The sequence below is a fragment of the Cyprinus carpio genome, chromosome B22 (assembly GCF_018340385.1).
Source record: "Cyprinus carpio isolate SPL01 chromosome B22, ASM1834038v1, whole genome shotgun sequence".
NCBI classification, from domain to species: Eukaryota; Metazoa; Chordata; class Actinopteri; order Cypriniformes; family Cyprinidae; genus Cyprinus; species Cyprinus carpio.
Genome location: NC_056618.1, coordinates 31,535,720 through 31,550,890, shown reverse-complemented (window position 1 = coordinate 31,550,890; position 15,171 = coordinate 31,535,720). Strand labels below are relative to the sequence as shown.

The window sequence follows — 15,171 nt, the reverse complement described above, 5'->3', positions numbered from 1 at the left end:
CTTGATTTTAATTGATACTCTGATATTGATTCCTAAAAGGATAGTTCACGCAAAAAAATAAAAATATACTGTTAATTTACTCACCTTCAGGCCATCCAAGATGCAGGTGACTTTTTTCTTCAGTAGAAATGCATTTGAGAAGAAATAAAGCATTTCAAGGAACACAAAAGACATGAAGACATGTTTAGGTCTTATGAACTGAAACGTTAGATCTGTGCAAGAAACTGAACATTATTACCTGTAATTCATAGCCTCCAACTGGGAAATCGGATTCATTTCTATGAAATGGTTCTTTCGGACAGCTCATTTCAATGAACTGGTCCGATCACAAATTAGTTGAAGTAAACACGCAATGAGGTTATATAAAATTATTAGCGTGTATTAAATTTGGTGTTAAAGCATGCTGTAATGATGTGAAAAGTTGTACATATTTGGATGAACTAGGCTTTAAATCCTAAGAATCAATCTATGCTGTTTACAGTTGATGCGTGAACAAAACGTAACAGGTCTCAGCTTTTAAATTCTCTCAATTTTATGAAATTCAAACAATAAATACCATTTTGGCGCTCTTTTATGAAGCGTGAAAGACCAATGTAGCCGTGTCAGTTCAACATTAATCAATCACCTCGTCCTCTTATACAGGGTTGCTAAGTTTTCGCATCAGAACCCTCAAAAGTAGCCCAAAACTAGCCCAATTGTGCTTCCCCCATTAAAAATCCCCCATTTTTGGCGGGATTCTCTGATAAAATTTGCATTGCAGGGGCTAAATAAAAATAAATTTATTTCGCTCCAACCAACACACATAAAAAAAAAACAACCCGCCGCAACAGTGTTAAAGTAGCCCAGTTCCATGGGAAAACCGCAGACTTGGCAACAGCGCTCTTATATTCATGCATGAATGTCCGAAGGTATGTTGAAAGAAAAAGTAAAACTAACCGAAAAGTATCACGTCTCATGTAATCGATTAATTAGTATTTCCACTGCGGAAAGACGTCAATGAAACAGCTTGTAAACAGTATTTACCTTTCACGTTCACATTTACCTCAGAAAAGCCATTCAGTGACCATAAACTAGCTAGAAAATGTTCCAACTGACAGGGTTTTTGTATAGTTTTTACAGCATTAGTTGATTTTTTTTTTTAATCATTTTGACATGTACTGTACCTGACTGCCTGTATATCCAAATAAATTGATATGGAATTGAAAAAAAAAAGAGTGAATTGCCAGCTTGTAAATCAAAAAAAGTTTTATATCATTTTTTTTTTCATTTATTATTCATTTTTCATTTTCCCTTGCCGTAATAAAGTTTTCCTCCTTTTTCCCCCCAAAGCTCTACATCCAGACCACCACGCTGACCATCTCCATGAATCTGAGTGCGTCTGTGGCTCTGGGAATGCTCTATATGCCCAAGGTCTACGTCATCATCTTCCACCCGGAGCTCAATGTGCAGAAACGCAAGCGTAGCTTCAAGGCAGTGGTGACGGCGGCCACCATGTCCTCACGTCTGTCACACAAACCCAGTGACCGGCCGAACGGCGAGGCCAAAACTGAACTGTGTGAAAATGTGGATCCCAACAGTAAGTTACAAAAGTGTTTATTCAGAGTTATTGGTGGAACTTGATACTGTATGTTTGCTCATGATGAATTCAGATGTATTTGTAGTAAATCTGATGAACACTGAGAGACTGATGTGGATAGGAAATTCATCCTCACATTCACAAAAATAATGTGATATTCATTTTTTATTTATTATTATTAATAATTATTTATTTTACTTTTTGGAGATATTTTGGATCACATGAGCGAATGTAAGTTATCAAAATAAGATAATGTGACTTTTCACATTTCACATTATTATGCATGTTTTCTGGCTTTTTGCATCTATCATTGCCCTGTTTTATAATTAGCAGAGATCAGTTAAAATAATAATAATTAAAAAAAAAATCTGAATGTAATTATTATTATGAATCAACAGTTTATTTATAATTATAGTTTATAATAAAGCATATAATTATACCTTTTAGTAGGAATGCACCGATAGCAACTATTGGCAATTCTGATACCGATATTGAAAAAAAAAAATAAAAAAAAAATAAAAATCAGTTCTCTCAGAGCAGAATCAGTATTTGAACATTTCTGTTCCTGTGTTCCTCTGCTGTTTCCAATATGCCGATATCTTTAACATAACCAAAAATCAGCCGATAAATATCGGCAGCTGATATATCGGTGCATCCCTACATTTTAGTTATATTTTTTTAACAAAACAATAAACATATAAAATAAAAAAAAAAAACATATAAAACAATATAAACAAATGAAATAAAAAAAAAATATAGATATATAAAAAAAACAAAAAATTTAATTAAAAAAAAATATATATATATATATATATATATATATAGAGAGAGACACCAAAATATTTTATTAACAAAAAATATATTTACAGTTTGTTGAGAGAGAGAGAGACACCAAAATATTTTATTAACAAAAAATATATTTACAGTTTGTTGTTTTGTAATATTTATATTGCATTATATTTCTTATTGTTTCATATAGTTTATATTGCTTATAATGTTTTTTTTTTTTCCATAATCAAATGCAAGAATACATAAATAAATAAAAACTACTCATGTATAATGACTTTAATTCGTTTAAGCCTCCAAAAATTCAGAGGATGATTCAAAAATCAAATCTAGAAGAATAATGTGTATAAACAAATGATCCATTAAGCCTTATAATGTAAAAATTATTATAAATATAAACGAAAGTCATTAAGTATTAATGAATTTATTATGGTATGTTACCAGGAATTTGCAAAAAATCTCCTCAGATTTGCAAACCGGGTATGTAAATTCGAATAAGTCCAGAGTTATCTGAGTGCTAATATCAAATTCATTTAACCATTATCTCAGTTTTGACCCTTAAAGTTGCTTTTCCTTCAGCCAGCGGGTGTAAAAGCGAGCTCATGTCCCAGAGTGCAGTGCTTGCAAGATTCATTGCAGAATGTCACCATGAGCTGAAATTCTGTTGCTTTGGCCTGTTGCTTGTTGCAGCATGAGCTCGTGTCAGATATAATGGAATGAAGTCATCTGCTGAGAATGACCACATTTCCTCTAATGAACACGAGATGGTGGGCCGCACACCGCAGAGAGAGAGAGAGTAATAGCGCAGGACTGGTTTTTGCCCAGAGGATTAGCATGTCGTCACTGTCAAAGGAAAGCCACGGTTCTTTGAAAAGGAAATGAAATTTCGGGAGGTGAAAAGTACTTTTGGTGTTGTTTATGCGGCTTTGACTGAAAAAAAAAAATGCAGCTCTTTGCAACCTTCCAGTTGCTTTTGGGTTTTCAAATAGCTACGGCACATGAAGACAATATTTGGAAATTAATTACAAAAAATGATACCGTCAAGGTTTTTTTTTTTCTTTTCTTTCTTTTTTTGACAGTGGCAATGCTTTCCCACAGTATTAGATATGCCATTCATAGATGGGACAAATGGCATATCCAAAGTCACAGATATATGCCAAAATACACCCACCTTCAAGCTGAGCTTGAAATTAAATTTCATGGCTGTTTGGACCAATCAGAATCTGTGCTTTGCTTCTATTGGACCAATCAGAAACAGCTCACCAAGTACTGTTTTTCTCCCAACAGGCTAATTCTCATAATTTATCAGGTAAGACCAAATTAATCTTCTACTTTTGGTTGTGACCTTGCTCACTTTCGAACGCTGGGGGGAAAGGACGAGGTGGAAATGCTAATCGGTCTTTTGTGGCCATTTATCAAAACTCCATGATGATCCCAGAGTGTCACTCAATAGTGCTAGAGTATGAAAACCATCTCAGTCTTGCACCAATGCTGGGAAAATGGTAGATTAATGGGGTACATTTTGTGAGAAAATATTATTTCAGTCTTTATTCTTCAAAATGATGCACTGAATTCAGTATGTTACTGTACTTGTTGCTCCTCCTTAATTATTTGTGAATTCTGCCAAAATTGTGCACAATTGACCATGAGAGCGAATGGGAGCATTTGGCAAGTGCACATTATGTAGTGCAATGTTTTTGTAAAACTTTATGTAAAGACATTTATCACTTTTTTATAGTTTTACAATGACAAAACAGTATAGTAACAAAATTCTAATTTATTGCTGTTTGAGAGATGTTAATATTGTTGTGGGTGACTTTAAAGAAAAACATTACTAATTGAAATTGTTACAGTGAAATTGTTTTAATATTTTTTTCTAAGTAAAATAATAATAATAATAATAATAATAATAATGATAATATTTAGTGCTGTCAAACGATTGATCATGATTAATCGCATCAAAAAAATAAAATAAAAATAATTGTTTACATATATGTGTGTGTGCTGTGTATATTTATTAGGCTATTTATATATAGATACACTCACATACAGCACATATTTTGGAAATATGTACATGCATATACATTTATATATTATATTTTATATATAAATATTTACATATAAACATATTTTTCTTAAATATACACATGTATGTGTTTGTATTTATATATACAATATAAATATACACAGCACACACACATATTATGTAAACAAAAACTTTTATTTTGGATGTGATTAATCGCGATTAATTGTTTGACAGCACTAATAATAATATAAAACAAAAATTCTAGTCTAGACAGAACTAAATTGTCTCTCATGATGGTTGTTAAAAATATATAATTACGTATAGGAATATTTCCAGCTAATGGTCCTGGCTGGCATTATTATTAGCATTTAAGGTTGCTTTTTAATTCCTGATTTATCCCTGCTGTTTAACTTTGTATTATTAGCATTTGGCATTAGCATTTTTATCGCTAACTTTTAGCATAAATTGTATTTTTTTCCTCCCTGTTGTTTAGCATTTTACCATAAGCATTTACCATTGTTTTTATTATTAAAATTAAGCATTGTTTTTATTATTATCATTTAACGTAATAATATATCGTTAACATATCGTTTTCTGCCATTTCATTTCTGTTGGTTATCGTTTATTATTAGCAGCTAACATTGTTTTTATTATTAGCATTTATAATTGTTTTTAATCCATTTTATCCCTGCTGGTTAGCATTTTATTGTTAGCATTTAACATTGCTTTTATTATCTTGTATTATTTTTATCCCGGTTTCACTCCTGTTTTTTAGCATTTATTATTAGCATTTATCATTGTTTTTCTAATTAACATTTAGAATAGTTTTATATATATATAAAATATATATATATAAAAAAAATATATATATATATATATATATATATATATATATATATCTGCTGGTTAGCATTTTATTATTAATATATATATACACACATGTTTTACCTCTGCTGGTTAGCATTTTATTATTAGCATTTAGTATTGTTTTTATTAGATAATTACATTTTTTTAATCTCTGTTTCATTCCTGCTGGCTAGCATTTATTATTAGCATTTAACATTGTTTTTATTATTATTAGCAATTAGAATTGTTTTAAATCCCTGTTTTACCCCTGTTGGTTAACACTTTATTATTAGCATTTAGCATTGCTTTTTATAAACTTTTTTTTGTTTGTTTTTATCCCCGTTTCATTCCTGCTGGGTAGCATGTATTATTACCATTTAGTATTGTTTTTATTAGATAATTACATTTTTTTTTAATCTCTGTTTCATTCCTGCTGGCTAGCATTTATTATTAGCATTTAACATTGTTTTTATTATTATTAGCAATTAGAATTGTTTTAAATCCCTGTTTTACCCCTGTTGGTTAACACTTTATTATTAGCATTTAGCATTGCTTTTTATAAACTTTTTTTTTTTTTTTTTTATCCCCGTTTCATTCCTGCTGGGTAGCATGTATTATTAGCATTTAGCATTGTTTTTACCCCTCAGTTGAGAACCACTGATCTACGATAACTTACCTTAGGTTTTAAATTGAGAAACTGGCTCATTTAGATTGTCGCTAAAGGCTTTGTGCCGTTTGACAATGTTACATCACTTTTGAATACAAGTGGCGCAAAACATATTTGGGATTTGAAATCATGGTTCCATGTAACTGTTTAGAAGCACACAAGAAAATAATGTCATTAAAGTCGACGTGAAATGAAAATTCAGGAAGTCTAGGAAATCAGTGGATGGAAATATCTATGAAAAACAATTGAGATTTTAAGAGAAGATATGCAAAACCAGATGAGTTTGCCTCATCTACATGCAGCAAGCATTTTGCATAATTGATGGTTCCAAGAAGTCGAAGAGTGTCTGAGCAATAGCTGAACATATTTATGAAATGGTGAACTCAACTGTCAGTGGTAATCAGATGACACGTGGAAGATCCCACGCTTCAAACGCAAGTCCCACTGCTCAGTTCCCTGTGCGCCACTGTTATGGCATGGCAGACTCCACCGCGACTCCCTAAAGAGCCGTGAACCATCTGTGTCAGCCTTCCCTGTGCACTCTATGTTCTTTCTCTCTCCCTCTTCCTCTATATAACACACTCTAACTCTCTAAATTATTTTTATGGATAAGTATGTATATGAATGTCCTGAACCCTGAAATATCTGGCACCCGGGGGAACAGGCTCTAAAACTACTGAGCCGAGATGCCAATGCCAAGAGCTGAAGCCATAATCATCACCCTCATTCCCAACGATTTTGGTGGGACATGCAGATTCGAGTCTTTGATGTGCGAGGCTGAATGGCGATAGACTTTAAATAAGTTTTGACGTCAAATAAAATGGCTGAATTTTACTGTCAACAGTTTGCATCAAAACCGATGTATAGATTTGCTCTGACAGAAGTGATGATTCATTAATCCTATATTGTTTATTAATTTATACATTGACGCCAAAACACAACAGTATTCGTGAGCTTTCAACATCGTATTCAATATCTTAATGATCCTTACCATCACAAAAATAGAGTGTGCACTATTACAGATGTTAATGACCCATATTATAATCTCATCCTACTAAAATATTACAAATGAACACTATAAAATTTTTCTTCCATTGTAAAGATTAGCCTGTGCAAAGAGGCTATTCTCGTCTGATAGACACTGATTTCTCTTTTAATGATGCGTTCACAGTGATTCATAGCATTAAAGTGACCAGAATTCGGTTTCATTTATGAAGCAAAGCCAGCTGTAAAAAGTTTTTGTAAAACTTTCGTAATTCTTATGTAATTGTAGCATTACAGTATGTCATAATGTTCATGTTATTGTTTGTAAAAACACTCTTTTACACAACTTTCATTCTTTTGTAAATGTAGTTTTTGAATTATAAGGATAGTTCACCCAAAAATCTAAATTCTGTCATGAAGTATTCACCCTCAAGTCGTTACGAACCCGTAAGACCTTCGTTCATCTTCGGAAAACAAATTAAGATATTTTTGATGCATTCTGAGAGCTCTTTGACCCTCCCATAGACAGCACGGGTACTACCACGATCAAGGTCCAGAAACGTAGAAACGGCTATCAGTAAATTTTCCATGTGACATCAGTAGTTCACCCATTATTTTACGAAGCTACAAGAATACATTTTGTGCGCAAGGAAAACAAAAATAACTTTGTTCAACAATTCTTCTCCTCCTCATCCAGTCTGCTGTGGCTTGCCTCCATTTTGGGGAGTATCACTATGCATGCGCGCACTTCCACTTCGTGTAAACAACGCATGCATGTGCTGTTCGTGTTGCGCATGCATTGTTTACATGAAGCAGAAAAAAAAAGGTTTACATATATTCTGTTGTGTTTAATGAGTAAAACCTAGTGAGTTGTTTATTTAAAGCAACAGAAGAAACTGCGATCAATGCGATGCAGTGTTGGCATGTGCAACAATGCTGAATAAAAGTAGTATGCAAATGAGGGGTATCCTTGTTTAGATGAAAGTTGAATCCAAAAACCATCTTGTCATGCCCTGGTTTTCCTCCATCCATACCTTACGTTCTCTTGTCAGACCTGCATTTCTAACACTCTTCCCATCCCATGAGTACTATAGATGTGAGACCAGAACCATTAAGATGTTTATAGTGTGCCATGCAGTAAGGATGTACTGCAGTAGGTCCGGGAAATCATAATGGCTTCTGGCTGAACTTTGATTATGTGAAGGAATGTGAAATGATGTAATATGCTTGGACAAATAAGATCTTTAAAAGGGGTCACATCACCTCTCTAATCATTTTCCATCATTCTTAGATGTAATTGTCAAATGTAAGGAAATAGTCTGAAAAAAAAGGTATTTATTCTGTATAATACAGGTACAGGTGTGTGTATAGACTAGATCACCCTTACACGTAAAGCACCCTAGCAACCACATGGAGCACCTTAGGAACCACCCAGAACAAGTTCCCACATAGAACATTGTAACAACCATTCAGAGCACCCTTGCAACTTTCTATCAACCTCTCAAAACATTAGCAACCACTCAGAACACCATAGTGACCACCAAGAATACCCTAGCAACCATTCAGTGCCACCTAAGAAACCTTTCCAAACACCCTATCAAATACCCCCAAACACCCTGGAAATCACCAAGAACACCCAAACAACCACCTAGAAATCTCTCAAAACACCATAGCAACCACTCAGAACAACCGAGCAACCTCTCAATACACCCTAGAAACCACCAAGAACACACACCTACATGGAGCATTGTAGCAACCACCCAGAACACCCTAGTAACCACCAGGAACAACCTAGCAATCTTCCGTCAACCTCTCTGAACACTAGCAACCACTTAGAAATCCTAGCAACCTCTCAAATTATCTTAGCAACCACCCAAGCACCAAATTAATACCTAGCAATATCATAAAACACCCTAGAAACCCATTCTGAACACCCTAGAAACCTGTCAAGACACCTCAGGAATGACCCAGAACAAACTCCCACATTGAACATCATAGAAACCATTCATAACACTCTAGCAACCACCCAGAACATCTTAATAATCACCAGGAAAACCCTAGTAACCATCTGTCTGCTTCCCTAATAATTTTCCACTATTCTTAGATGTAATTGTCAAATGTAAGGAAATAGTCCTAAAAAAAGGTATTTATTCTGTATAATACAGTTGTGTGTATAGACTAGATCACCCTTACACCTATCCATCTTGTAAAACACCCTAGCAACCACACGGAACACCCTAGGAACCACCCAGAACAAGTTCCCACATAGAACATTGTAACAACCATTCAGAGTACCCTAGCAACTTTCTATCAACCTCTCAAAACACTAGCAACCACTCAGAACACCATAGCAACCATTCAGTGCCACCTACGAACCTTTCCAAACACCCTAGTAAATACCCCCAAACACCCTGGAAATCACCAAGAACACCCAAACAACAACCTAGCAACCTCTCAAAATATCTTAGCAACCACCCAAGCACCCAACTAGAAACTAGCAATATCATTAAACACCTTAGCAACCACTCTGAACACCCTAGAAACCTGTCAAGACACCTCAAGAATGAGCCAGAACAAACTCCCACATAGAACATCATAGAAACCATTCCGAACACTCTAGCAACCACCCAGAACATCCTAGTAACCACCAGAAACACCCTAGCAACCTACTATTAACTTCTCAAAACAACCTCTAGTTATTCCTTCTGACTCCTATTATTTGTATTATAATCTATTTATGTTTGTTTTTGCATATTGAGAGCACTTTCCTCAATCCACATTCGTCAAGGCCACATTTCTAAATAGATGGCTGTCGGAGTGACATTTAACTCAAATACTAAAGGGGCTACTGACACTTAAAGGCCACTATGATCTCTCTACTTGGTAACCTTTACTTTTAAATATTTAGAAGTTCATTTGCATGCAAAAGAGCACAAGAAGCAACTGTGAATAAGCACTGTAATTTGAGACTGGAGTCGTTTAGTTACACAGAGTCTCTGCAAACACATCAGAGGCAGTGTGTGAAGGTCACACTGTTATGACTGTAGACATTTGAGGGCTTCTTACATAACACTTATGCCATATTTGTCTGTTTAATGTTGTGCTGCTCTTTCATAAAATAATAAATACAGTTATTTACATTTATGTGAGTTTAACTTGCCCAGACTTGGGTTAGGGATTTTTCAGTTTCCCCTACATATACCGTTGATATTAAAGTATTAAGTACTGCATGTAACTACATAGCGCATTGCCCTAGAAACCACCCAGAACTCTCTATAAACCATCAAGAGCATTCTAGCAACTGATCAGAACACCCTAGAAACCACCCAGAACACCATAGCAACTGCTCAGAACACCCTAGAAACCACCCAGAACACCCACACAAGCATCACACTCAGAAAAACTTAGCAACCACCTAGCAATTTCTCAAAATATCCTAGCTACCATTCAGAAGCCAATTAGAACATCCTTGCAATCTCATAAAAAAACACCCTTGCAACTACCCGGAACACCCTGCAAACTACCTAGAACACCCTAGCAACTTTTCACTCTAGCAAACACGACAAACATCTCAAGATACCCTAGAAATGTACCAGAACAAGCACCCACATAGAACATCATAGTAACCAGTCAAAACACCCTAGTAATCATTTGTAGAAATCACCCAGAACACACTAGTAATCTTTAATATTTTAATAATTCATTGATAAACTAGTGTTTTCCTTGTTTTCAGCTTTAGAGATGAAGTCGACGACACTGACTCATCATCTCCGCAGTGGGCACACTTGTGCATGTTTCACACGGATTAGCCTACATAATCTGAGAAAAAATGTCTATAGAAATGTTTTCATTTCTGTAACGTGGAGATACACTGTGTCTATAGAAATGTTTTCATTTCTGTAAGGTGGAGATACACAGAGTTTCGGAGTTTTGTGCTCAAGTTCACAGAGACTGAGACGGCAGAAAGCACATTTTGCTTTCATTATTTTACAAAAGTGCAACATTTTGTTGTTATTGTGAGTGCACACAAATAAACATAGAGTCTTTAAAGATTCGATAGATGAATTACTCTTATCTGTATGACCAGAAATGACAGAGTATTTTAGCTTATGCGGTGAGACACTTCAGTAGCGCACATTTCTAGGTTAATATCAGAGAGCGTCATGTAATGTTGTCTTATCTGAGGTCAATGAATGATAGGCGAGCATTTGGATGTCCTGCCCGATGTACTGTATTACCACATAGACCAGCCATTAACAATCTGTCCATCACGGACTGCATGACTTCGCCTGTGGATTTAAAAAAAATAAAATAAAATCTGCAACTAATAAAATTTTGGGTGACCAGTTAGTCACCTATTAGGGGGCAGCCCAAACTTGAACGTCACTTTCTCGTGAACGTGCGTACGACTTTTAGCAGAAGCTAGAGATTTATAAAGTTTTAAATATGTAGCTGTGTGAAGCACTTTTTATGATGAATGGAAGCACTTTTTTGGCCTTCAAAATCTCGACCTGCATTCACTGCCATTATAAAGCTGGGAAAGGCCAGGACATTTTTTTAATATAACTCTGATTGTATTCTGAAAGAAGAAAGACGTATACAGCTATGGCTTAAGGATGAGTAAATCATGGGGTAATTTTCATTTTTGGGTGACCTGTCCTTTCAATAGTCAGTTTGTGGACGTTTTCTGTTCTATACCGATAAACCTAAAAAGTCCTAAAAAGTGTCCCTGTCAGGTCTTCTGACAGGAATGAATGAATTCCTCTTATTTTCAGCAAGAAAAAAAAGATGTCAAATGAAAAACAATCTTTCATCTTTCTCTCCTTGCAGGTCCGGCTGCTAAGAAGAAATACGTGAACTACAATGACCTTGTGATCTGAGGGCCTCTATCACAGGAGGAAGGTGATCGATGGCACTTCCTGGTTTCTCTCAGCTCTTTGGAACAAAAGTAAAGCAGGAAAAAGCTTTCGGTGTCCTTCTGTTTTCATCCTTATTTCGTCCAAGGGCCAGGAGAGCGATTGGGCCCTCAGCTAAATCAACGACAGAGGATATCAGTTGATTTTCAACACATTTAAGACACATAAAAGCAAAATCACCCAAAAAAAAAAATAAAATAAAAAATAACCTGACATCTACAAAAAAGTAACAGGAATTACAAGCAGAGGAAATAAATTTAGGTTTTTTTTGTTTGTTTGTTTTTGTTTTTTCTGATGGAGGAAACTGATGGGGTGTAACAGTGGCACAAAACGACTGATTGCCTGTCAGTCAAACGATTGAGGTTGCACTTGGCGTGATAGACCTTTGATAAGGCATTTCTTCTGACACTCCATCACAGACTTTCTTCAGGGCACTGATGAATCGACATGGCTTTGGAATGCTGGGCCCTAAGGTCCTCCTCATCTTTACATGTACTTCAAAATGCAAGTTTTTGGGATTTTTCGTGCAAATTTGTGTGGTTCTTTCAGCATTTTGGTTTTGGTTTGCTGTTTTTACGTTTCAGTTGAGCGTTTCTTTTTTGGTTTTCCTTGCCTTTTCTGGATGCACATTGTATTAAAGCCATATTCTTCTCTTTGAGATCCCATTCCTGGAATATTTGATTCTTTATTTTGAGGATCTGTGTTGGTTTTTACCCTTTAACATTTTTCAACTTTCCCACCATGTTTGTAAGGGTTCGTAGACCATCGACTGTGTTTTTAGTGACTTTGAGAGATGTTGCATTGGTTTTACAGTGACTAAACCCCGGTGATCGATGGTGTTTCAGAATTCTTTTTAAAGAAAGTGTTTGCGTAGCAGTTGTCAATGCATGCTTGATATGTTTGATGTTGAAGTAAATGAAACTTTCACCACAGTTCTCTCACAATGGCCTGTTTATGGATTATTTTACAAGCCTTTATTGATTTCTCTCTTTTTACCTTCATGAATTTCTCAGACATTCACTCACTCAAGGCAGAATATGGCTTTAATTTGTCTTGGAATTTTTAACTGGCCTGGAACTTATGGAGAAATTGTGCAAAAGATATGAATATATATTTAAAAAATATGAAAAAAATAAAATAAAATAAAAAGCATGTATGTTTTATACTGTTTGTACTAAGTATATTCATGTTGCCCTTGCTGCTTATGTGCTGATATTGTGGAAGACTTTTATGTTTGGCCACTCATGCAACTATACTGTGGTGTTGTCCAAGAATGTACCAACATGAAATAAAACCATTTGGTTATTTTTTATTACTTTTATTATTATTATGATTAGCCTTGAATTTGCTTGCTTGGATTTATTATTCACCTTGAATTTGCTTGTTAACGTAAGACAATTTTTAGGTTAATTCAAAATATGAATAATCTCTTTGAAACCACATGTACCATATAAGGAAATGTATGATAAAATGCATTTATATTATATTATATTATATTATATTATATTATATTATATTATATTATATTATATTATATTATATTTGCATATGTTTAATGCACTAGAATCACACAAATCTAGTTTAGAATGGGTGTCAATGGAGAAATGTCTTTTTCCCCCAGAATGGTGTAGTTGCAGCATCAACCAGTAGGTGCATGATTTCAGCATCCATCAAGATTGGCTTAACGAATGGCATGAGTTCGGGGCAGGACTTTTTTTGTAACTGACGAATGGCGGATAGATTGACTATTGGGAAAGTGATATATTTATTTATTTTTAACTCTGCAAGTGCTACTGTCTTACTGTTTTGACTTCAGCTTGACTGTGCTCCTGTAATATCAAGATCTTTTCCCAGTTCACTGGGCTGTCTCAAATTGTAGTTACAGCATCTGCCAGCATGGTTTAAAGGTGTTAGGCTAACCAAAAAGTATTTCAATCAGATTCAGTTCAGACTATGACTTACGTAAGCTTTGTCCCACATGGGAAGGTGATGGAAACACTTCTGTTTAAGTTCTAGTGTTGGAAAGCATCTTCTGAATTATAAAACGGGATCAAAGCTGCGTTTGATTGGCGGAGCGTTAGTGAACGGGAGTGTGTGCAGTTGACAAGCGCTGCACTGTCAGCAGAAGACGTTGTGTGCTAAAGCTCAGGCCTGTCAGATGATGATAGAGAAATGTCTTTCAATCACAGCTGGAGAGAGAAAGTCTAAAGTGTCTTTAATTCAGGAGGAAGGAAATCTGTGTGGCTTGCAAAACACTTTTGCTAAAGCACTGTCACGGCTCAGCTGTGTGCTAACGCATCTTTGACTTGTTTACGCCACAGCAAATGTCATGGCTCAGCATGTTCTGAGGACGCTGATGCATTTGAGGTCATTACTTAAGAAATATCATGTTTTAGTTTGAATCAGAATTCATGAATTTCACCATCTGTATTATCAAAACAATATTCTTGTTAGTTTTTGGTACCTATGGTAGTTATATTAGCAGGTTAATTGGCTAGTATGTTAATTTTACAGTCTAGAGACTGTTAAGCTAGCAGGCTAATGAGTTAGCTATATGCTAAGCTAACATGCTAATTAGCTGTATTCTAAGATAGAAAGCTAATTAACTGGCTGTAAGCAAAGCTAATTGGCTAACCAGTTAGCTTACAAGTTGATGCACTTGATAATCTTACAAAATAACTGATAAAACAGGGCATCAAGTGTTGACATTTGACATTTATAGCTAACGTTAGTTAGCAATATATAATGTGGTTAAATGACTTAAAGTCAGAAGAAGACTTAAAGACTTCAACTTTGTTACAAGAAAGATTGTGTGTGTAAAACCAAGCAATTAGACTAGGCAGTTAGTTGTAACAAAATCTGGATGAATTTGAATCTGAATTTATTATTTTTGTCTTCTATATGATCAAAATAGTGTTTTTGTTAATTGTTTCTGGGATCTACGTTAGCAGGCAAAATACATGCTAATCTAACAGTCTAATCAGTTAGCACTGTGCTAAGTTAACAGGCAAATGAGTTAACTGAATGTTTAGGTAACAACTAGTTAGCTTACAAATTGCATTTGCTAAACTTAGAAACTAGCTGATAAAACAGGACAGTGAGTGTTACATTTGACCATTCTTCTATATTAGCAATATAGCATTGTTGTTAGTTGATACCATAGTTAATCATCTAATGCAATATTAAACGGGCAGTCCAATTAGCGAGCCATGTGTTAAGCAAGCATGCCAATGAGTTTGCTATATGTTATACTAACAGTCTAATCAATTAGCTGTCAACTAAGATATGGTTAGTTGGGTAACAAGTTAGCTTACAACTTACAATGTTAAAGGGTTAGTTCAGCCAAATATGAAAATTCTGTCATTAATTA

At 34.9% G+C, this 15,171-nt stretch overlaps 1 protein-coding gene across 2 annotated transcripts in view; it reads left to right on the top strand.

Annotated features, from left to right (window-relative positions):
• Nucleotides 1–13,137, top strand: part of LOC109099699 (metabotropic glutamate receptor 7-like) — a 203,817-nt gene extending 190,680 nt beyond the window's left edge. Inside the window, exons 9-11 of one of the 2 annotated variants that reach the window (XM_042749680.1) lie at nt 1,330–1,576; nt 3,650–3,671; nt 11,716–13,137. In XM_042749680.1, coding sequence (XP_042605614.1) covers nt 1,330–1,576; nt 3,650–3,654 — 252 coding nt within the window. In that variant the 3' untranslated portion in view covers nt 3,655–3,671; nt 11,716–13,137. The remainder of the gene's footprint in view (nt 1–1,329; nt 1,577–3,649; nt 3,672–11,715) is intronic. The other variant, XM_042749679.1, reaches the window with a different exon arrangement.
• Nucleotides 13,138–15,171: the final 2,034 nt, after the last annotated feature.